Source organism: Apium graveolens, chromosome 6, assembly GCF_009905375.1.
Source record: "Apium graveolens cultivar Ventura chromosome 6, ASM990537v1, whole genome shotgun sequence".
In the NCBI taxonomy this organism is placed as follows: Eukaryota; Viridiplantae; Streptophyta; class Magnoliopsida; order Apiales; family Apiaceae; genus Apium; species Apium graveolens.
In genome coordinates this window covers 12493644-12516974 of record NC_133652.1, presented here as the reverse complement: position 1 = coordinate 12516974, position 23331 = coordinate 12493644, and the positions used below count along the sequence as shown (strand labels likewise).

At 37.1% G+C, this 23331-nt stretch overlaps 2 protein-coding genes across 2 annotated transcripts; both read right to left on the bottom strand.

Moving 5' to 3' along the window:
• Positions 1–1745: 1745 nt before the first annotated feature.
• LOC141664598 (uncharacterized) lies at positions 1746–3162 on the bottom strand. Its single transcript, XM_074470556.1, has 3 exons — positions 2974–3162; positions 2593–2710; positions 1746–2176 (listed from the first exon to the last, which is right to left on the bottom strand). Exons 1-3 carry the CDS (start codon positions 3160–3162, stop codon positions 1746–1748), a joined length of 738 nt encoding a protein of 245 aa, XP_074326657.1.
• Positions 3163–20500: 17338 nt separating this feature from the next.
• LOC141667044 (14-3-3-like protein GF14 iota) lies at positions 20501–23134 on the bottom strand. Its single transcript, XM_074473364.1, has 7 exons — positions 22960–23134; positions 21912–22218; positions 21558–21645; positions 21344–21453; positions 21044–21192; positions 20864–20928; positions 20501–20781 (listed from the first exon to the last, which is right to left on the bottom strand). The coding sequence occupies exons 1-7, from the start codon at positions 23030–23032 to the stop codon at positions 20776–20778; spliced, it is 798 nt and encodes a 265-aa protein (XP_074329465.1). The 5' UTR covers positions 23033–23134; the 3' UTR covers positions 20501–20775.
• Positions 23135–23331: the final 197 nt, after the last annotated feature.

Genomic DNA, 23331 nt, shown 5'->3' with positions numbered 1-23331 from the left:
GGGCGTAACCAATACCCAATTTCTGGATGAATTTGTTGCTTATACCAGCAGAGGTATGTACTAAAATCCAACGTCATATGAACGGGTTTTGGTGGGAGAGTGGAAGTAATAGAACGGGAGTATGTTGGATGGCATGGGACAGGCTTTGTATGGTGAAAGAAGGGGGAGGTTTGGGTTTTAAGGACCTTCAAAAGTTTAATATTGCGATGCTAGGCAAGCAAGGTTGGCGGTTAATGAATGAGATGAATCCTTTGGTTACAAAGATTGTGAAGGCTCGGTATTACCCGAATACGGATTTTTTGAGGGCACGGATTGGTGACAACCCAAGTTATATGTGGTGAAGTATTATTGTTAGACAGGAGGTGTTAAGACAAGGTTGTCGAAGAAATATTGGTACAGGAGAGGATACGTTTGTGTGGAAGGATCCATGGCTTCTAAATGTGGAAAATGGTTATGTGACAACAACTATATTCCAAGAACTTGAAAATATAAGGGTGGCAAGACTGATGACAATGAATGATAGAAGATGGGACGAGGAAATTCTAGCAGATATCTTTAATGATAGAGATATCAGGATGATTAATAAACTCCATCTGTCAAATTCGGATAAACAAGATTCATGGATGTGGTTGTTTGATGGGAAGGGTATGTTTACTGTGAAGAGCTATTATCGCCGTTTAGTGGAGGAATGTGATACTTCAGATGCATCATTTTGGAAGAAGGTATGGAGCTTAATGGTCCCTGGGAAAGTTAAAGTTTTGTTATGGAAGATATGTAGATCATGCTTACCAACTGCTATAGCCTTGAGGGAAAATAGAGTGAATATAGATTGTAAATGCAGTTGGTATCATGAGGGTGATGAAGACACAATCCATGTTCTTTTTTGTTGTAGTTTTGCTCGACAGGTTTGGGAAGCAATTCAGATGATGCACTTTGTTCAAGTGATACCAGGAGAATCAATCTTTCACATGTTTAAACGTCTTTTTGGAAGTGGCACACATGAACAATGTGTATTATTAGCAATAACATGCTGGGGCATATGGAATCGATGAAATAAATGGGTGTGGAATAAGATTGCAGTGACAGTTTTTGGGCTAAAGAGTGCAACATTAAGGCTGTTAGCAGAATGGAAGGCAACACAGGAGGAATCCAGAGGTATAGCAGCGGTAAATGGGAGTGTAAGAAAATGGCAGAAACCACAAGGAGGCTGGGTGAAAGTCAATATCGATGTAGCTATATTTGGTAGTTTAGAGGTTATTGGTATTGGAGGAGTAATCAGGGATGATATAGGTGGTTTCCTACGAGCTATGTGCAAACATATTTTAGGATCTTGGTCACCCAGAGAAGCATAAGCACTGGGATTAAAGGAAGTATTATCTTAGGTCAAAACTCAGGGGTTTACACGGTGCATTTTTTAGACGGATTCAAAGCTATTAGCGGAGGCGTGTAATGGATCGTCAGGGAGGTCTTATTTTCATTCTATTGTGAGTGAATGTGTTGATTTATTAAAGCATTTTGATAGTATGCTAGTGCATTTTGTGCATAGGTGTGCGAATGAAGTTGCTCACGTGTTGGCAAGGGCATCTCATTCTATGTCAGGCTTGCAGGAGTGGGAGTATGTTCCCAGCTTCTTATCGGATGTAGTAACCTTTGATTTAATATAATGCAAGAATGTTTTTTTGTAAAAAAAAAAAAGAAAAACATTACAAATACAATTTAACTTAAAACATTACATTTTAAATAAATTAGCCACTATTATGAATACTTGAGATATGCTCGACCATGTCGGATTGTAGTTGATGATGTTTCTGTCTGTCAAGAATTTGGATATTTCTCTGAATATATGTTTCATAAGAAGCTAACTTTTCTTCGCCTAAATTTGGAGGTGGTAAGCCATTTGTAGCATCATCGTAAGATGGTAAAGGACCAAAGGGAGTGGCATATGTGTCTCGTTCATCTTCAACAATCATATTATGTAATATAATACATGCTCTCATTATTTTAGCGAGATCTGCTCTATCCCAAAATCTTGCTGGACCACATAATATTGCAAATCGAGACTGCAACACGCCGAATGCTCTTTCTACATCTTTTCGTCGGCTTTCTTGATATTTGGAGAACAATTTTCTCTTCTCACCTTGCGGGCGTGGAATTGTTTTCACGAATGTAGGCCATTCTGGATAGATTCAATCTGCTAGATAGTACCCCATGTTATAATTGTTACCATTCAAATTGTAATTTACCTCAGAGCACGACCTTCTAGTACATCATCAAATATCGGTGACCAATATAACACATTTATGTCGTTATTAGATCCAGCAACATCGAAAAATGCATGCCATATCTATAGGTCTGATGAGGCAACAACTTCAAGTAATATTGTTGGAACTCTTTTATGACCACTCATGAACATCCCATTCCATGCCTTGGGACAATTTTTCCATTGCCAATGCATGCAGTCAATACTACCCATCATATCCTTTAGGAGATGTTGTACATCTCTTGAGTTTGGTTTTCGAAAATATTCAGCCTCAAAAATTAAAATAACATTGGTAACAAAATTTTTTTAACATTCAATTGCACTGGACGTACCAATACGCACATAATCATCAACTACATCTACTCCAATTTCATATGCTAGCATACGTATGGCTGCCGTGCATTTTTGTAAAGGTGATAGACCCTTTCTTCCCAACGCATCACTCATCTGCTGAAAATATGGATCAAAATTTGAAAGAGCATCCACAATTCGAAGGAACACGTGTCTTCCCATTCGAAATCTTCTTCAGAATGTCTCCAAAGGGTAAGCTGGATTTTGAGCAAAATAATCTCTCTCTAAACGTTCATGACCTACATTCGTCTCAATTTGACTTCCTCGATCATTTTGGCATGAATCTCTCGTTGAGCCTCATTCATTATACTAGTATCAAGCATAAGAAGCTGCATATCTATCTCTTTCTATTTTGTTTTTACCTCCTTTTGCTTTAGATCATTAAAATACACCATTAAATCCAATCTCATGCATGTATCCACTTTTATCTTTTCATACTCTTCAGCAGCACTTGATTTTGCCTTTCCTTTTCCCTTTCTCTTCGCAGCTTTTGTATCTTTGGGACGAACCGGAGATTCAACAACATTCTCATCTATCGGTGTTTCATTCATCGATGATTAATAATTTCCAGAATCACTTAATTCTCTTTGCACTTCCACTATTTGTTGAAGAAGTTCTCCACTTGGGTTGTCTGTTTAGCTCATTATAATGTAGTTCAAAATTGGACTTCTTTTTGTACTTAGTTTTATGGAACGCATGAGCTTCCGAAATTATGTTCTCAAGATTTGTACCACTTCCCATTTTTCGGACAGCTTGATCACAATATGCTCCAAATATTTGAGCTCCTTCATTTATTCGTTGCCATTTTTTTATAGCCACAACCCCTCTTTTGATAAGCCCGGGATTACTCTCTTCACAATACTTTTGAATTCGATCCCAACATACTTCTCCTTTTTCCTTTTTGATATGCCCCGATCACAGGATCAGTTGACACATTCAACCATGCGCTAATTAATAGTTGATCTTCATTCCCACTCCACTGAGTTATATTTTTTCGCGTGTCGTCGAATTCATTAACATCATCATTTAGATCAATAACATTTGTAGCATCAATAAAAGAACTGTGTGAGTGCGGAGAATTTTGGTTAGTGGTAGGTGTTTGTTGGTTTCCGAAATGTGGAGGTGTTGTTTGAAAATTTGAACCATACGCAAATTGTGAATTTTTGAGTATAGAAGAAAAAAGGGTTAGGAAATGGAAATTGAAAATTTGGCGCTTGTGGATTATAATACGAATTTTGTGAACTAGAAAATTGAGAATTATTGATATTTGTATTTTGGGCAAACGGAAAATAAGAATTCGGAAATGGATACAGAAATTGGGTATTCGAGGATTGAGAATTCGGATTTGTATTTTAAAGATTTGAAGGTGAATTTTGATGGGGATTCATTTTTTCAGGTTAGAATTTTTTTGATATAGATTATAAGTGTAAAAAAAATACACATGAAATTTACATATTTATAGTGGCAAAATTATAACCGTTAATGAAATTTACAACGGTTTACTACTTTTTCAGGTTCATAACGTTAATATTAACGTTATATACAAGCATCACATGCAACACAGGTAAAGGGAGGAGAGATAAAATATAATTAAAAAATAAAAAAATAACTCAGCTGATCAGAGTTGGCCAAGCCCAACTTGCTAGGCTTGACCAACTTTATTGCTTTACTCCAATGCATATAGAAAGCCTGACTTACTCTCTCTCACCGCCAAGTCATCCAGTTGAGCTTGCGCTGCACATGCTTTTATGAGATAGTGGCATGTACACTGCGCGTGTCAAATTTGTTTATTCCGTGATAGAGCATTTTCAATAGTTTTAAATAATTAAAATATTGATTATTTAAAATTAAAATTTTACTGAACTTTAAAAATATTGTACTATAATGATTGACTATATTTTAAAAATAGTATATAATTATTATTTTTGTTTGTTATAAATAAAATATTTTATTTTAATATGATAATCAAATAATTTGTCATATTATTACAGGTCTTCAGAGATTCAACAAATATTAAAATTTACACCATTGGAGGGCATATTATTAAAATATTAAAACTTCATGTGGCATATTACTGCATTATCTAAAATTTCAGCTAATAAATTTGCATCATTGAAGGACACATTATTTTTAAATAATTTTTATAATTATAATTATGATATGGCACATAAATTTTTAGCTAAGGGATTGGAGTATCGGAAATTCTCTTGTAGCAACAAAGGTTTCCATGTCTATTGCACCTTTTGCTAACACAACACTATACATGATAAAGCAGATTATTTCTAATTCTCGGTGCTACTACATGTTTGACCAGTATAATATATTTTTGTGTTTTAGTTTTTGATATTTTTATTTAAAAGGTAGGGATAATAAAGTCCATTAAAGATGTGTAGGATTAAAATTAACTATGATTACATTTAAATTGAAAAAAATAAATTTTAGAATATATTTATAATTACCATTAAAAGTAGGACATATTTGTAAAACATTTTCTAAAATGGGACATATTACAAAAAAAAACCCAATTTTTAATGCTCAAGTCTTAAACTCATGTTTGTAATTGGTTTTTCCCGGCCCAGAAACACAACCTTATTGAACTCTGTATCAAAAACTACAGGATATAGCCTAGTGCAACTTCACTTAACGAGGGCTGCATAAAGGTTAAAAACCGGACCGGACCGAACCGAAGACCGAAATTTTTTAAAATTAAGGACCGAGGACCGGAACGGCTTTATACGGTCTTTGGACCGGACCGGACCGGACCGAAAAATCCCGGTTTGGACCGGAACCGGACCGATTTGGACCGATTTAATTAATATTTATATAAAAGAAATTTATTTATGTAATTTTATTTTAATTTTTCTTTCAAATTTATAAAGATTAAAAAGTTTGTTACTTGGTACGTCAATAAAATTTTAAAAAATAAGTGCATATCTTATTATTTTAAAAGTAAATATTAATTTTTAAGTTTATGAATATCAATGTTTTATCACATGAAGTACGAAAGTATTAATTTAAACTGTAGTATCGATTTATTTCATTATATTAATTTATTATCTATTAATTTGGATCATTAAAATATGATATGGGTGAATGTTTAATATTTATATATGATCTTATAAGCCATAAAGTAAAGATAAATAATTATATATATGAATTTAGGTCCATTCAGGTTTGAACCGGATTTTTTCAGGTCTTGGACCGGACCGGACCGAAGACCGGATTTTTTCAATTATAAGGACCGGGGACCGGACCGGGTATGTTCGGTCCGATCTGGGTCTTGGACCGGTAGACCCGGTCCGGTCCGGGTTACAGGTCCAGACCGGAATTCTGTGCAGCCCTACACTTAACTGCCAAAAATGGACCATTTTGACTATTTCCACGAAAACATAAATGACGAAGCTTCTTCAAAAAATGAAGGGGGTTAATAAAGAATACAGGATAGATGAAGAGGAGGGTAGAGATGCACAAAACGTCCGGGCCCGAAAATCTAGCCCGGCACCATCCGGTCAAAGCCCGGTTAAGCCCGGCCCGATCCGGGCTTAGGGCCTCAACGGGCCCTATATTTTTAGGCAAAGCCCGGCCCGGCCCGGTTAAAAGCCCGGACTTGGCCCGGCCTGACCCGATTAAAAGCCTGAAAAAGGATGGTTAAAATACGATTATTCTAATATATTTTCTTATATATTTATGAATTTGCATTTACTATAAATATAAATAATACTTTAAACACACATATATATATTACATATTCATGATTAATAATATTATTTATATAATTTTTTGGTGAAATAATGAAAGAATACATAGTAAGTACATTAAATATATTTGGATAACATTGATAAAACATATTATTTTATAAACATGTTCATTTTTTGCCGAACTTAAATATTTTCAACGAAGTAATGTTTTTTATAAAATATTCCATACAAACTTATACATTTTTACGATGATATAGTTGCTAACACATGTAGTCTTTGGAATCTCTAATAAAACTCGATCCGATTTAAATTAGAAAAAATCCCGACCCGATCCGGCCAGAAAAAAGCCCGGTTAGGCCCGTCTCGAGGGCCCAAACGGGCTCTGACATTTTCGAAAAGCCCGGCCCAATCAAATTCAAAGCCCGAAAAGTCCGACCCGGTCAAAGCCCGGGCTTTTTAAGGCCCGGTCAAAATCCGGCCCAATGGGCCTTGTTAGGAATATGTTGTGAACTTGATAATAAATTAAACAAAACACCTTAGTAGATTTAACTTAGTGAACTTTGTAGCACTCGACGGATGTTCAATTATAGTCTTGACGGATGAGTTAATATAGTCCCGACGGATGACAAATTGACATCCACCGGGTGAGTAGCTTATGTAATAATAAGTATTGTAGCACATTTCTGCAAGCAATTTTTTGTAGATTCTGTAGGAGTATTTGAGTCATGTTGACTACTAGTGGATATGCAGAATAGGTTGATTAATTGTAAATATGAGATGTCTTTTTAATTCTGTATAAGTGAAATGGAGTCAAATGACAAATAGCTACCCGACGGATGAACAACAAAGTTACCCGACGGATGATTAACAAAGCTACCCGACGGATGACAAACATGTACCCGACGGATGATCAAATTCAAATATCTGTTGACAGTGACAACACAGTCACATGCGTTGTGTGTTTGTAAAAGGAATGTGGCAACCTGTTAAGCAGGAATTTGAGAACAAAGAAGCATTACCATTTCCATGCAAATTGTGAAGATATTCAAAGATGCTGGAATAGAGTAGTGAAGTAGCATGAAGTTAGACTAGATATGTTTGTTTTATTATCTTGTCTTATTGCCATATAAACTTGGTGATATATAAACCAAGTGTAGCTAGTAGAACATTCAACAACTAAGCAAACACATTTTGAAAGAAAGAGAGAGAGAGAGAGAGAGAGAGAGAGAGAGAGAGAGAGAGAGAGAGACAGAGACAGAGAGAGAGAGAGAGAGAGAGAGAGAGAGAGAGAGAGAGAGAAAGTTGTACTTGTAAATAATTTCTCTGTAGTTTATTTGTTCTACTTGTAAAGAAGTTGTGAGCCAATTTGAGCTACACAGAGTTCTCAAACCGATATATATATATATATATATATATATATATATATATATATATATATCTGGTGGATACATTCAAATCGACCAGAAAGTTTTAAAAGCTTGTGTTTTTATTACTTTATGTTTTGATTTATATAATTCTTTCATTCCGCACTTTGCAAATCAAACACTTATATATATTCAGTTAGAACAGTTTTTAAAATCTTGAAAAAGTAGCCCGAATTACATTCAACCCCCCCTTCTGTAATTCTTGTTGTATTGTTAGGGAATAACAATTAGTATCAGAGCAAGCTCTTGAAGTACAAAGAGTTTAAAGATCACAACAAATAGCAAGATGAACAAGAAGGATGTTGGAGTTAAAATTCCATTTCTGGACAAAGATAATTATCACCACTGGAAGATGAAGATGCACCTACATCTTCTTTCCCAAGATGAGGCCTAAGTGGATTGCATAGAGAGAGGTCCTCATGTACCAATAAGAGCTGCAACTAGCAATGAGCCATCTGTTCCAAAACCAAGGCATGAATGGTCAGACCCTGATATTGAGCAAGTCAGGAAAGATAAGAAGGTCATGAATATATTGTTCAATAGAGTTGATGGTGATATGTTCGATAACATCATTAACTGCAAAATAGCCAAAGAAGTTTGGGACACAATCCAGATTATTTGTGATGGTACTGAGCAAGTAAGGGAGAACAAGATGCAGCTACTGATTCAGTAATATGAGCATTTCCACTGTGAAGAAAGTGGGTCTCTCACTGATATTTTTAGTAGATTTCAAAAGCTACTAAATGCTCTGAAGTTGCATGGAAGAGTCTATCAAACAAAAGACTCTAACTTCAAGTTCCTTAGATCTCTTCCTAAATAGTGGAAGCCAATGACAGTCTCATTGAGAAATTCTCAGGATTACAAGGAGTTCACCTTGGAGAGACTGTATGGCATCCTAAAAACTTATGAGCTTGAAATAGAGTAAGATGAGAGGATGGAGAAAGGAAGGAAGAAAGGAGGGTCCATAGCACTGGTTGCTGAGTTAGAGAAGGAGAAATAGATGAAGGTAGAAGCTGTTGAGTCTACATCAAAGGTCTGTGAAAGCAAGGGTAAAAGGCTGGTAGCTGAAAATGAAGATCACTTGAGCCAAGATGACATGGATGATATTGATGAACATCTAGTATTCCTATCTAGAAGATTTCCCAAGCTCAAATTCAAAAAGAATTTTGGAGCATCCAAGCCAAGTAGAAACATGGTGGATAAATCCAAATTCAAATATTTCAAATGTGGCTTGGCAGGGCATTCTGTAAGTGAATGTAGAAAGTCTGATTCTAACAAGAAGAAGTTTGAGCCTGTTGATTATAAACAGAAATACTTTGAGTTGCTCAAACAAAAGGAAAAGGCTTTCATCACACAGGAGAATGACTGGGCTGCAGATGGCTTGGATGAAAATGAAGAAACAAACTATGTCAATCTAGCCCTGATGGCCAAGTCTGATGAAACAGAAACAAGTTCTTTAAGTAATCGGGTAATCACCACTAACCTAGCACATTTATCTAAAGCTGAGTGTAATGATGCCATAAATGACATGTCCACAGAATTATATCACTTGCGTGTTACATTTAAGTCCCTCACTAAGGAAAATGCTAAAATTAAAGAAAATAATTTATTTTTAAGTGAGAGGAATAATGTGCTAGAGTCTCAGTTTATTGAATTTGAAAAAATGAGAATTGAGTGTAAGATTACTAAGGATGAATTAACTGAATCCTTGAAGAAAGAAGAGATTTTAAAGAAGCAGCTTGAACGAGAACAGGAAGTGATTAAAGCATGGAAATCTTCCAGAGATGTCCATGCTCAAATCACTCAAGTTCAAGGTATTGAGTCTTTTTGTGATGCAGCCTGGAAGAAGAGTAAAGAGAAGCTTGAGTCCAATTTGGTTGAAGGATTGCTGACAGATGTGGACTCGACGGATGATGAAAATCATCCATCGGATAATCAGTAGGATTATTCGTCGAGTGACAAGGAGCCACATCCGTCGGCTGTGAGTAAACCAGTTAGCAAAGCTAAGCTAGCCAAGTTAAATGAAAAATATGGCTCAGTTTCTAAGAACTTTATTCCAGGAGAATCAAGTCAAGTCAGGAAGGAAAAGAAAGTTAATGTTGGTCATCTTTCTATCAAGCAATTGAATGACAGATTAGAAAAGATTGAGGTTAAAACAGAAGCTAAAAAGAAAAACAATATAAATGGGAAAGTAGGAATCAACAAACATAACAACTACACACCTGATAAATATGCACCAAGAAAAATCCGTGTCAAGTGTGGTAGTGCTAATCACTTATCTGTTAATTGCAAACTTGTCATGCCTACTCCCATGTCTGCACCTCCCTCTTTTCCCAACATGACTGCTATGCCTACCATGTCATTGAATCATATGTCTACTCAGAATATGAATACACTATTTGCTAATATGTCATTTGCACCTAATCCTTATTATGTTGCATTTAGTATGCCTCAAATGCCATGTAGCATGACTTACTGGAATAACATGTTTGCAAATAGCATGCCTTTTCCTGTTAATCAAAATGTGCATGATAATTCTGTTTTAATGACCGGTTTCAAAGGTTCAACTCAGATGACTAATGATGAATCAGAAATTCCCAAGTCAGATGAGATCAAACCTAAGAAACCAAAGAAGAAAGCTAACAAGGCAGGACCCAAGGAAACTTGGGTACCAAAATCAACTTGATTTGATTCTGATGTGTGCAGGGAAACAGAAAGAATCTTTGGTATCTGGATAGTGGTTCCAATCGCTCTAATTGTTGTATCCTACTCTGAGGCCTGAACATAAGTTTGCAGACCTGTAGTCATCCATACTGTCTTTGCAAAATCACATAAGAAAAGCACATGGGTATCAGTTTTAACACCACTATGGCACCAAGGACATCGAATATCTATATTTACTTGTTTTTGTGTCAATGCATAGGCCGTAGGTAAGCACCCCTTACACACACGCCAAATAAAATTGCTTAATTTTCCCAGGATCTTCAACGACCATAAACGTTTCCAGAACGACTTATCCTCATCCACAATCTCACCTTGTAACCATCTATAGCAGCTCTTTACAGTGAAGTCCCCTTTTTCGTCCAAAACCCAAAACCATGAACCTCTTATATCTGATAAAAGGAGGGGAATATGCTTAATTTCTTCAACATCACGGCTGTCAATTATATCCTTTATCACTGCAAGGTCCCATCTCTTTTCTCCGGTAACCATCAAATTATTCACAGTGATATGACCTAGGTAATTTTGCATTGCTGATGTTAAGTACTCATCCTCTAACCGTGGTATCCAGGGCATCTCCCATACGTTCGTGTCTATCCCGTTACCTATCTTCCTTCTTGTCCCTGCTTTAACAGCCCTTAAAGAGGCCATAATACTACGCCAAATATAACTTGCATTTGCACCCGCTTCTGCATTTAACAAATCTGTCTGAGGGTAGTATTTCGCCTTCATAAATGCAGATACCAATGGATTAGTTTCATTAAGAAACCTCCATCCTTGTTTAGCGAGCATAGCTAAATTAAAGTTCCTTAAATCTCGAACTCCCAGGCCTCCACACTCTTTAGGTCTACACAATTTTTTCCACGCCACCCATTTCACTCCTTTACCTGTCGAACCACGCCTCCAAAGAAATGCATTCATCTTTTGTTCCAATTCCTCGCACATGTTTACTGGAATTAAAAATAAGTTCATCCAAAAACTAGGGATAACTCGTGTTGCCGTTTTGAGCAGCGTTACTTTTCCTTGTTTTGACAAATCCTTATTTCCCCATCCCTGCAATTTAGCTTGGACTCTATCTTTCAAAAAACCGAACACCTCTGTCTTGTTTCTCCCCACACACATGGGCATCCCCAGGTATTTCCCTGGCTTCACTGTCTGTTTAACTCCCAAGCATTCACATATCAACACTCTATCCTCGGTGCGAGTATTTGGACTAAAAATCACCTCCGACTTGTCGTAATTTATCACTTGCCCTGATAACTTCTCATATTTTTGCAGGATGCACTTCATAATGTTAGTTAGCTTCAGATTGCGTTGCTTTGAAAAATAAGTAGCAATCATCGACAAAAAGTAAGTGGGATATACTCGGTGCCCCCCTTGCTATCTTACAACCATGTAGCAGTCCAGTTTCTTCATATTTCCGAATAATCCCGCTTAAACCCTCAGCACATAAAATATATAGATATGGCGAAATAGGGTCTCCCTGCCGGAGCCCTCTCTGTGGTTTCACGTTACCAAACACATTGCCATCACGAACAAAACTATATGCCACAGTCCTAACACATGACATAACTCTATCAATCCATAATTAAGGAAATCCAAATCTGTGAAGCATATGTTCAAGGTAATTCCACTCTATTCTGCCATACGCTTTAGAGACATCAACCTTAAGTCCAGCTACGCCATCCCGACCTTGCGTTTTCCTCTTAACATTACTGTTAATTTCAAAAGCAATCAGGGCATTATCCGTGAGCAGTCTCCCTTCAATAAACGCGCTTTGCTTCTCAGATACAATCGAATGCAGACAAGGTTTTAACCTATTCGCCATAATTTTTGATATGATACGCATCATCACATTGCAGAGAGAAATTGGTCTCAGCTCAGCCATTCGCTTTGGTTGTTTCACCTTCGGAATAAGACAGACTAGCGTACGGTTTACATCTTCTGGTAAGTCTCCTGTGATAAAGAACCGTTGACAAAAGCTAATTACATCTGCTCCCACAATATTCCAGTATGTTTGAAAAAATGTCGGATTGAATCCATCTATTCAGGTGATTTATCTGGATGCATAGCAAAAACAGCCTCCTTTACCTCCTCTTCGGTTACAGGCAGTACGAGTTCATTACCTTGTTCCTCCGAGATCCGAGCAAATTTAATTCTATCTGACATGCTCTCACCTGTTGTTCTAGTACTGAAGATATCATCAAAGTAGCGACTGATAATTCCCTGAACTTCATCTTCTGTATTTTTCCACTCCCCATTCTCATCCTGATAATGCAGTTTGTTTCATGTGACAGATGTCTAAGATGTTTTTAAGTATTGAGGTCTCTGTGACAAACAGCATTTAAGTGTTTAGAATGCTGATTGTTAGCTAATCGGCACTAAGGAAAAATGTGCATCTGATAGTTTTACCTCTGAATATTGATTGAAGGCAAAAAATATTAATCTCATTCTTTATCTGATTGCAGCAGCCGGACGATGAGGAGATTGAAATGCTGAACCAAGACACAGATTTCTGCCTTCCACATAGTTTCTTTGTTAAGGAAGAACCTTGACTTCTATCAAGGTTCGCGATATAGAAGCAAAGCAGAGAAGAAACATGATGTCTTATTTATCTTTGCATACATCGCGGTCATGTCAAAACCTAGTTTAATTTAACTTTTGCAACCGTTATTGCAGTATCTCACATTTTCTCAGGCAATTCATCTTTGCTACTATAGTTTCTGGATATAGAGTAAAATAGACAGTGAGAAGGCATTCCATGTATATATTTATTTTCTTATGTTTGTGTATGTTTTGAATTAAGTCAATGGAATTTCGCAGTTGTAGTTTATTACAGAGCTCTGTTTTGCAGCAAGTGCTTAACTTCCTCCTCTGATTCGACTCTTTTAAAAGTAACCGTACATAACATAACATAAGATACAACTATACCATCTCCATAAGGAAACGTAGCAGCTCCAATTCAACAGAGTAGAAGGTCATGATCATTTTAAACCACATGCCAAATGTAAATACTGTTAGAAAATGAAAAGTTTGAGGCATGTTTTAGACATGTTCTTGATGTAATTTCCTAAAACTAATTGTTGGAAGTAGTTCCTTGTTATGAGGACTTAAACTTTCATGTTTGGATCTAAGTCATTTTCTTAGTGTAATCCATAAAGAAATTGAGTTTAAGTTAGTAGCTTGAATTGTTTAATTAAAATATTTACTGACTTATTATATTGTTTTAATGTGAATATTGTATCCGTTGATGAACAGTGTAGATTATCCGTTGAAGTTCAATTTGGATTATCCGTTGATGCTCAATGTGGATTATCCGTTGAAGTTCAATTTTGATTATCCGTTGAAGTACAATTTGGATTATCCGTTGATGCACAATGTGGATTATCCGTTGATGCACAATGTGGATTATCCGTTGATGCACAATGTGGATTATCCGTTGATGTACAATGTGGATTATCCATTGATGCACAAAATGGATTATCCATTGATGGAATTGCTGAGTGCATTATCCATTGATGCTAAGTGTAAATCCTGATGGGCTAAATCCTGATGCCGACTGTTACGTTTCTGGAAATATTCATTAAATGGAATTTAAGTCAGAATATTTATTTTAATTAATGTAATATATTCAGTTATGTTTTGGGATGTAATATATATACTGAACAAAACATTGTGGAATAGAGAGGTTGATTGACGTTGAAATATACATACGTAAAAACCCTAGCTATCATCTTCTTCCTCTTTTTCTCTCCTCCAAACTTATACAGATGAGCATAGGTTTTTTGGCAACTGAGGTCTGGTCGCTGTTTGTACATCGAGTTGCTGTGAACCGGTGTGCTGTTGCTGTTTTATCCTGGGAGGGTTATTGCAGTCTCTGAACACAGTAAGTGAGGGCAATAAACTCTTCAAGAACAGCCTCTTCCTCTCGAGGGATTGGTGACTCAGCTGTGATTGAAAGCTTCATTACGCTAAGCTTTCTTTCCCTTCTTAATTTTCTTTTACAGTTGCTGATTATATTTTATTTACGACCTTCGTGTTTTGTTTTCATTATTGGTACTATTGCCTTGTTCTTGTTATTGATTATATAACTGTCTCATTGTGTTAGTATAGTAGTTATATACTATTGTTGATACTTTCCCAACAATCTTGAAGAGTTTATTTGTTATATAGCTATTTAACGAGATGGTTAACGAAACCGATACTCCTGTTGGTCAGACTCCTGTTATTGTTGGTTCTGGTTCTGGAGTTACTGCGTCCACCATAGATTGGACCAAGTACAGATTTCCACAACCTATTGATTTATCGGGCATGCCGGATAAATTCAGTGGGGAGGCTTCTTTTTCTCGCTGGCAGAAAAAGATGAAGCTCTGGTTAACTGTTAAGGGTCTATGGCCGGTGGTACAGTATGATCCTCCTGTTGTGGATCAAGAAAAGCCTGAATCTATGACTGTTTATGCGCTATGGGCTGAGAAGGATGGGGTGGCTAGGGCTGCCATTCTGGCTGCTTTAGCGAACACTCTGTTTGATGTTTATTCATCGGATGCTTATAGTGCTAAGCAGTTGTGGGAAAAGCTGGACCAAATCCATAATACTGATTCTCAAGGTCTTGAGAAGTATTCTGTGGCGAGGTTTCTTGAGTTCAAGCTGGTGGATACCAGGTCCATGACTGAGCAAGTACATGAGTTTGAGATGTTGGTGCATGCTTTGGGTGAGTCTGGAATGGACTTACCTGAGAAGTTTAAGGTGATGGCTGTGATTGAAAAACTCCCTAAGTCTTGGGAGGAGTTTGCTCTCTCCCTGAAAAGACAGAAAGGAGAGATCACATGGACAAACCTTATGCTTGACATCTCTGTGCAGGAACAACACAAGTCCAAACAAGGACATGTGATGCCTGTTGAACATGGGAGTAGTTCGAAGGCGAACGTAGTGACTGTTGGGCAGAAAAGGAAATCTGTCGGTAAGAAGGATAACACTAAAACGAAAAATGACAAGAACAAGGCTAAGAAACCAAAGACAAACAAACCTTGTTGGTCTTGTGGACAGGCTGGTCATTGGAGTAAAGACTGTCCTGTGAAGAAAGCAAAGAAAGCTGGAGTGGTAGCTCAAGCAAACACTGTGCTTGGACTTGCAACTACTAGTGGGCCTGTGGCTAACATGGTTGTTGGTGAGGTTGTTGCCTCTGAAGCCAACGACGGGTATGTTAACTACAACCCTGAACTACTTTCCACTTATCTTTCTAATGAATGGTTGATTGATACTGGAGCTAATGTGCATATTTGTGCTGATATTACTCTATTTGTATCTTATCAACAGACTCATGGAGTGACAGTGACGATGGGGAATGCTAGTGCTGCTCAAGTGCTTGGAATAGGAAACGTGGACCTGAAGTTTGCTTCTGGGAGGATTCTATCTCTCACTAGAGTGCATCATGTTCCCTCTATTCGTAGAAATATTATTAGTGAAAGCATTTTAGTTAAAAATGGCTTTGAACTTTCTCTCAAATGTAATAAAGTAGTTATTACACATACTGGTTCTTTTTATGGCAAGGGTTACTTGTCTGACGGTTTATTTTTAATAAATTTGGAGCCTGTTTTGGGCAGTTTTATTAATGATAGTGTTGCACCTTCTGTTAATTGTGTAGAATCATCTGATTTGTGGCACTTACGACTTGGTCATTTAAATTTTGGTGCTCTAAAGAATATGATGAATTTAGAGTTGATTCCAAAGCATGCCATTGATAAGAAAACTAAATGTCAAGTATGTGTGACTGCTAAATTAACAAGGAAACCATTTCATAATATTGTTAGGGATTCTGACTTGTTAAATTTAGTACACACAGACATATGTGAATTTGGTGGTGTGTTGACTAAGGATCATTGTAGATATTTCATTACCTTTATAGATGATTGTAGTAGATATTGTTATGTTTATTTGCTTAAACATAAAGATGAAGCACTAGATAAATTCATTATGTTTAAAAATGAAGCTGAAACACAAACTGGCAAAGTACTTAAAAGGTTGAGGTCAGATAGAGGTGGTGAGTATACGAGTACCTCATTTAATGAATTTTGCGCAAGCAATGGTATAGTTCATGAGGTGACTCCTCCATACACACCTGAGTCTAATGGGGTGGCAGAGCGAAAGAACGAAACTTTTAAAGATATGATTAACAGTATGCTGATTAATTCGGGGTTGCCTAAGTACATGTGGGGAGAGGCTCTGAATACGGCTAGCCATATTCTGAACAGAGTCCCTCTGAAACACATGGATAAGACTCCTTATAAATTATGGAGAAAGCGTAAAACTAGTTTGAGTTATCTTCGTGTGTGGGGGTGCCTTGCCAAGGTGCTTGTCCCTGAACACAAGAGAAAGAAACTAGGACCGAAAACTGTTGATTGTGTCTTTCTGGGCTATCTTGAAACCACAATTGCTATGAGATTTTTGGTTTTAAAATCTGACATAGATGGTATTGTGGCGAATACGATCGTTGAGTTTCGTGATGCAACATTCTTTGAGGATGTGTTCCCTATGAAGACTGGTATACCACAAGATACTTCTGATGATGATCCCACTCGCACATCGAGTTCCATTCCCGATCATGTGGAAAAGATGACGAATGTGGAGGCGGTACCTAGTAGTAGCTCTACTCCTAACGAAGTAGAGGAACCTAGAAGGAGTAAGCGTGCAAGGCTAGTCAAGGACTTTGGAAGTGATTACATCACTTACAATGTCGAGGACGAATCTTTAACTTTCCGTCAGGCCATGGATTCTTCGGAGTCAAGGCACTGGAAAGGCGCTGTGAAAAGTGAGATGGACTCTATTGTTTCTAATGGAACATGGGAGTTAGTCGATCTCCCTCCTGGGTGTTCTACTATAGGATGTAAGTGGATTTTCAAGAGGAAGTTAAACCCTGATGGTTCAATAGATAAGTACAAGGCTAGGCTAGTTGCTAAGGGTTTTAGGCAAAGAGAAGGAATTGACTATTTTGATACATACTCTCCTGTTGCTAGAATGACAACAATCAGATTGCTTATTGCATTGGCTTCCGTACATGGTCTTATCATCCATCAGATGGATGTAAAGACAGCTTTTCTTCATGGTGACCTTGAAGAAGAGATTTATATGGATCAGCCTGAGGGATTTGTTGCTTCTGGTAACGAGAGGAAAGTATGTAAGTTAGTCAAATCCATTTATGGCCTAAAACAAGCTCCTATAGACTGGCACAAGAAGTTTGATGAAACTGTTTTGAGCTTTGAGTTTTTAGTTAATGAAAGTGACAAGTGCGTCTACTATAAGGTTAGAGGAAATGAATGTGTGATTGTGTGCCTATATGTGGATGATATTTTGTTGTTTGGAACCAATATTGAGATTATTAACGAGACAAAGAGTTTCTTAAAAAGGCATTTTGAGATGAAGGATATGGGTGAAGCTAGTGTGATTCTTGGGATCAAGTTGACTCGATCAACCGATGGAATAACCTTGACACAATCTCATTATATAGAGAAATCTATACTTGGGAAGTATGGTTATTCAAATTGTAGAATCGCTTGTACTCCATTCGATCCTAAAGTTGGCCTTATCAAGAATAGTTCAGGTATTCCTGTGTCTCAGTTAAGGTATTCTCAGATTATTGGGAGTTTGCAATATCTTGCTAATGTGACTAGACCAGATATTTCTTCAACTGTATCTAAGTTAGCTAGATATACAAGCTGTCCAAACAAGACTCATTGGGAGGCACTGGATAGAGTTCTTAGATATCTCAAGGGAACAATTACTCTTGGTTTGCATTACCGGAGATTTCCGGGGGTACTCGAGGGGTACAGTGATGCAAGTTGGATAGCTAAGAAATCTGGGTCCAATGGAGTGACTGGATATGTGTTTACCTTTGCGGGTGGAGCAGTGTCCTGGAAGTCTTCTAGACAGACTTTGATTACTCGGTCTACTTTTGAGGCTGAGTTGTGTGCACTTGATGCCACGGGGACGGAGGCTGAATGGTTACATGGACTCATGAGCATGTTACCTGTAGTAAGCAAGCCGCTTCCTGCCATTTCTGTTCATTGTGATAGCCGTACAACTATCGACAAAGTCAGAAGTGTTAAGTATAATGCTAAAACAAAGAGACACATCCAAGTTAGGCTTAAGTCTATAAGGGGTCTTGTGTCTGATAGGATTATTGCTATAGAGTTCATAGGAACTCAGAATAATATAGCTGATCCGCTGACTAAAGGGCTTGAGCATGCTATAGTCCTTAAGTCTAGGTTGGGGATGGGACTGATAACCCATCATAATTCATCAACAGCGGGAACCCAATACACCTGAGAGGAGATCCCTCGAAGTGTATTCAATGTGGTAATAACAAGCTGTAAGGATGAATTGGTAGTATCTCTACCATATACATTTAGATACTTATGTATCTAAGTCTATCCCCTGTAAACCTTTAGAGGTACTTAGACTGCTAGTTATCAAGAGTTTTAAACAAACTCTGATTGTAACAGTTTTGGATCAGGATTTAATAAATTCTGATGGACCAAATACTGTGTCAGAATTTGTAAACTCTGAATGGGGTCAAGTCGAAAGACGAGATGTTAGTAGTACATCTTTGGAGATGCCCAGCTAAGCGAATGCAATAGTGTGGTCGCAATTAGAGGAAAGGGTTATTCCTTGAAGCATTCGACTAACAGGATCGAGACAAGACCATAATGTCTCTAAGCCGTAGATCTGACCATAGTCTTTGACTTGTCGTCGTCTTTGGAGTGTGGTTACACTTCACGGATAAAGATTCAAGGTGAAAGATTCCATCTATATCCGGTAGCCATCGAATTAGAGGACTTAGGAGGGTTCAAACCCGGGAGGGTACCGACTCTGAAAAGCAAGTCATGATAAAATCTGATATGCAATTCTGTATGGATTTGTGGGGGATTGTTAGAAAATGGAAAGTTTGAGGCATGTTTTAGACATGTTCTTGATGTAATTTCCTAAAACTAATTGTTGGAAGTAGTTCCTTGTTATGAGGACTTAAACTTTCATGTTTGGATCTAAGTCATTTTCTTAGTGTAATCCATAAAGAAATTGAGTTTAAGTTAGTAGCTTGAAATGTTTAATTAAAATATTTACTGACTTATTATATTGTTTTAATGTGAATATTGTATCCGTTGATGAACAGTGTGGATTATCCGTTGAAGTTCAATTTGAATTATCCGTTGATGCTCAATGTGGATTATCCGTTGAAGTTCAATTTTGATTATCCGTTGAAGTACAATTTGGATTATCTGTTGATGCACAATGTGGATTATCCGTTGATGCACAATGTGGATTATCCGTTGATGCACAATGTGGATTATCCGTTGATGTACAATGTGGATTATCCATTGATGCACAAAATGGATTATCCATTGATGGAATTGCTGAGTGCATTATCCATTGATGCTAAGTGTAAATCCTGATGGGCTAAATCCTGATGGGCTAAATCCTCATGCCGACTGTTACGTTTCTGGAAATATTCATTAAATGGAATTTAAGTCAGAATATTTATTTTAATTAATGTAATATATTCAGTTATGTTTTGGGATGTAATATATATACTGAACAAAACATTGTGGAATAGAGAGGTTGATTGACGTTGAAATATACATACGTAAAAACCCTAGCTATCATCTTCTTCCTCTTTTTCTCTCCTCCAAACTTATACAGATGAGCATAGGTTTGTACATCGAGTTGCTGTGAACCGGTGTGCTGTTGCTGTTTTATCCTGGGAGGGTTATTGCAGTCTCTGAACACAGTAAGTGAGGGCAATAAACTCTTCAAGAACAGCCTCTTCCTCTCGAGGGATTGGTGACTCAGCTGTGATTGAAAGCTTCATTACGCTAAGCTTTCTTTCCCTTCTTAATTTTCTTTTACAGTTGCTGATTATATTTTATTTACGACCTTCGTGTTTTGTTTTCATTATTGGTACTATTGTCTTGTTCTTGTTATTGATTATATAACTGTCTCATTGTGTTAGTATAGTAGTTATATACTATTGTTGATACTTTCCCAACAAATACAAGAGAAATGTCATTACAAATAGAGCTGAGACATAATAATATCTCAAATGACTGGTAGAACATGAAGTGGGCTATGAAGCAGTGATATATAATTATAAAGCAGAATCAACAGCATAAGCAAATTGAGAGAAACTGAATAATCTAAATCTGAACTGATATGTGACCCGGAATATTGATTTCATTGCAAGATGCCAATAGAATATCATTCATTCCCTTTGAGACGGACACTTTCCCAAGTACTATATGGTTGGAGTGCGGCTGTGGAGGTTCTTGCATCAAGTCTGCAGATAAAAAGTGTTAGCAATTGAAACAAATGGCAGGGCTTGTTATGCTCATGATCGGGGAAAATAGTGAGATGTTTACCTCTGTAGTTTCTGCAGGTTTAGATTCGGATTTAGATTCTTCTCCTTTGACATTGCTGTCATCACCTGCATTTAGTATATGTTGCAACATTAGCTTCCCTTGTAAAAACGGATGTCGTGCATGTAAGAAAACATATCTATAAGTCACACACACAGACAGAGATTTTGCGAAATATATTACCTCCATCCTCTGGCAAATCAGAGGTCCACAAAGTGAGATTGTCTCTTAAAAGTTGCATAATTAAAGTGCTGTCCTTGTAGGATTCTTCACTCAAGGTGTCGAGCTCTGCAATTGCCTCATCAAAAGCTTGTTTAGCTAGATGGCAAGCCCTAACATCAGCAAACAGTAAAACTAAATTTATTAGAGGGAGAGAGAGAGGGAGAGAGGGAGCTGGGAGAGAGAGAGGGAGGGAGGGGGGGGAGAGAGAGAGAGAGAGAGAGAGAGAGAGAGAGAGAGAGAGATTTTAAATGAAAATAAAACCTTTCAGGGGAATTCATTATCTCGTAGTAGAAGACAGAAAAATTTAAAGCAAGCCCTAGACGGATTGGGTGGGTTGAAGGGAGTTCTTTATTGGCAGTTTCGGAAGCAGCCTAATCAAATGACATAAGAAAATATCAAAACATTGTAAAGAGTGATGCATAGGTATGTTAATTAATCATTAAACCATGTCTTGGATCAATAAAAATAAACATGCCTCATAGCCTTTCATCGAATTTTCAGAGCATTCTTTCTTTTCCTGGTCAGTCTTGAACTCAGCAAGATATCGGTAGTAGTCGCCTTTCCTGTATTGATATCACCCAAGAAGCAAGATATCGGTAGTGTACAGAAGACATGAAACAATAATAATTTGTCCTTTCTTATAGACAAAGACAGTTGGTCTTGGACTTGATTTGGCAACCTTTAATGGAGGCAGTATATTTTTGAGTGACAGTAAACCATAGTGTCATCTAAACAAAAACTTAACTTAACATGACAAGCAGCAAGACTTCCACAAACTAGCACTCAAACGACTGTTAAGTATTTATACCTTAACCATAACATGACTTACATCTTGTAGTAAAACACAGTAGCTTCTCCAGAGGCAGAAGAGGGAATCAGATTCTTGTCAATGATAGAAAGAATGTCGTTGCAAATGTTGGAGAGTTCATCCTCTACCTTCTGGCGGTATCCCTTAATCAGTTTAACATTTTGCTCGTTTCCCTTGGACTCTTCCTTCTGCTCAATGGATGACATTATGCGCCAAGAAGCTCTTCGGGCACCAATTACATTTTTGTACCCAACTGAAAGCAAGTTTCTCTCCTCAACAGTGAGCTCAACATCAAGCTTTGCAACTTTCTTCATACACTCCACCATTTCTATAAAGAACAAGATTTTCTTATATTTGTAATGAAAATCTACTTTAGTAACATCACCAAACTACACTTACAGCCAGAAAGGGCACTACTTATCTACAAGTTTATAGTAATTTACCTACAGGCTAATTTTAAGAGTAAAGCTCTTTAAGGAGCACTAAGCAAAATCTGCTTCTCATATTAATTATCAAAGTAAAAGCTTTTAAGCGTGTCAAGTTTTTAATCATCTAAAATACTGTATTCAACCATTAACCAATCAATGCCTAATCCAATGAATAAGATTAATCATAAATATCTACATCTAATACCCATACTAACGGGAACAAGCAGAAAATGAAACTTAATTATCAATGACAGATTTGATACGACCAAATTGTTGTTAGGGAGGAACAGTCTGAGAATGCACTTCAACAACCAGATCAAAGTGAATCAAGCATTTCCAATAAAGAACAAAATAAAATCAACAGATAATAAACAATCTTAAGGAATGATGCTTAAGATTAAATTTCCGGCTAAGTTGCTTAAGAATATTATCACAGTCTTCAGGCACACACCTCGCACAGGAGGATGTTAAACAACAAAGAGGACATAAATTTATGCACACATTCACATAATAGCGGATTTAGAGTTGTTTTATATGGGGCCACTGTATACATCAAAATCACTATCACGTGTCTCCGTAGGCCCCTGCATAAATACGACATTGATTCACACACACATGCAGAGGGGAGAAGAACAAATTACCTTCATACCGTTCAGCTTGTTCAGAAAGCTTAGCCATGTAAACCTGAGTATCTCTATCTTTGTCAGACGACATTTTTCGAAATGATTATGGAACTGGGAAAAATTGAAAAAGTAAAAAAACAATGTAGATAAAATCAAGAAGAAGAATAAGAAGGAAAAAATGAATGATGGAATAAGAAGAAAATGCGTGAGAAATGGATGGAAGATTTGATTAATGCCATTAGAATGATATACTATATTAGTATAATTATACTAGCTTGAATTGAGCAACTTAAGGATGACCCGATCTGTACGGTTGGATCTCCATGCTTTCTTTCGCCAGTATTACCGTGCAAATCGTGATCTCTGTTCACTTATTATTAAAACTTCATG

What these genes read in the sequence shown, in the direction of transcription:
- LOC141664598 (XM_074470556.1), bottom strand. Translation starts at nt 3,162, where the DNA reads ATGAATGAAACACCGATAGATGAGAATGTTGTTGAATCTCCGGTTCGT. An exon ending in ATGATCTAAAGCAAAAGGAG is followed by an intron (nt 2,711 to 2,973) that starts GTAAAAACAAAA and finishes CCATATTTTCAG; the next exon opens with CAGATGAGTGATGCGTTGGG. An exon ending in TGATGATTATGTGCGTATTG is followed by an intron (nt 2,177 to 2,592) that starts GTACGTCCAGTG and finishes GAATCTATCCAG; the next exon opens with AATGGCCTACATTCGTGAAA.
- LOC141667044 (XM_074473364.1), bottom strand. Translation starts at nt 23,032, where the DNA reads ATGTCGTCTGACAAAGATAGAGATACTCAGGTTTACATGGCTAAGCTT. An exon ending in ACAAGCTGAACGGTATGAAG is followed by an intron (nt 22,219 to 22,959) that starts GTAATTTGTTCT and finishes TGTTCTTTATAG; the next exon opens with AAATGGTGGAGTGTATGAAG. An exon ending in ATAATGAATTCCCCTGAAAG is followed by an intron (nt 21,193 to 21,343) that starts GTTTTATTTTCA and finishes TGCTGATGTTAG; the next exon opens with GGCTTGCCATCTAGCTAAAC.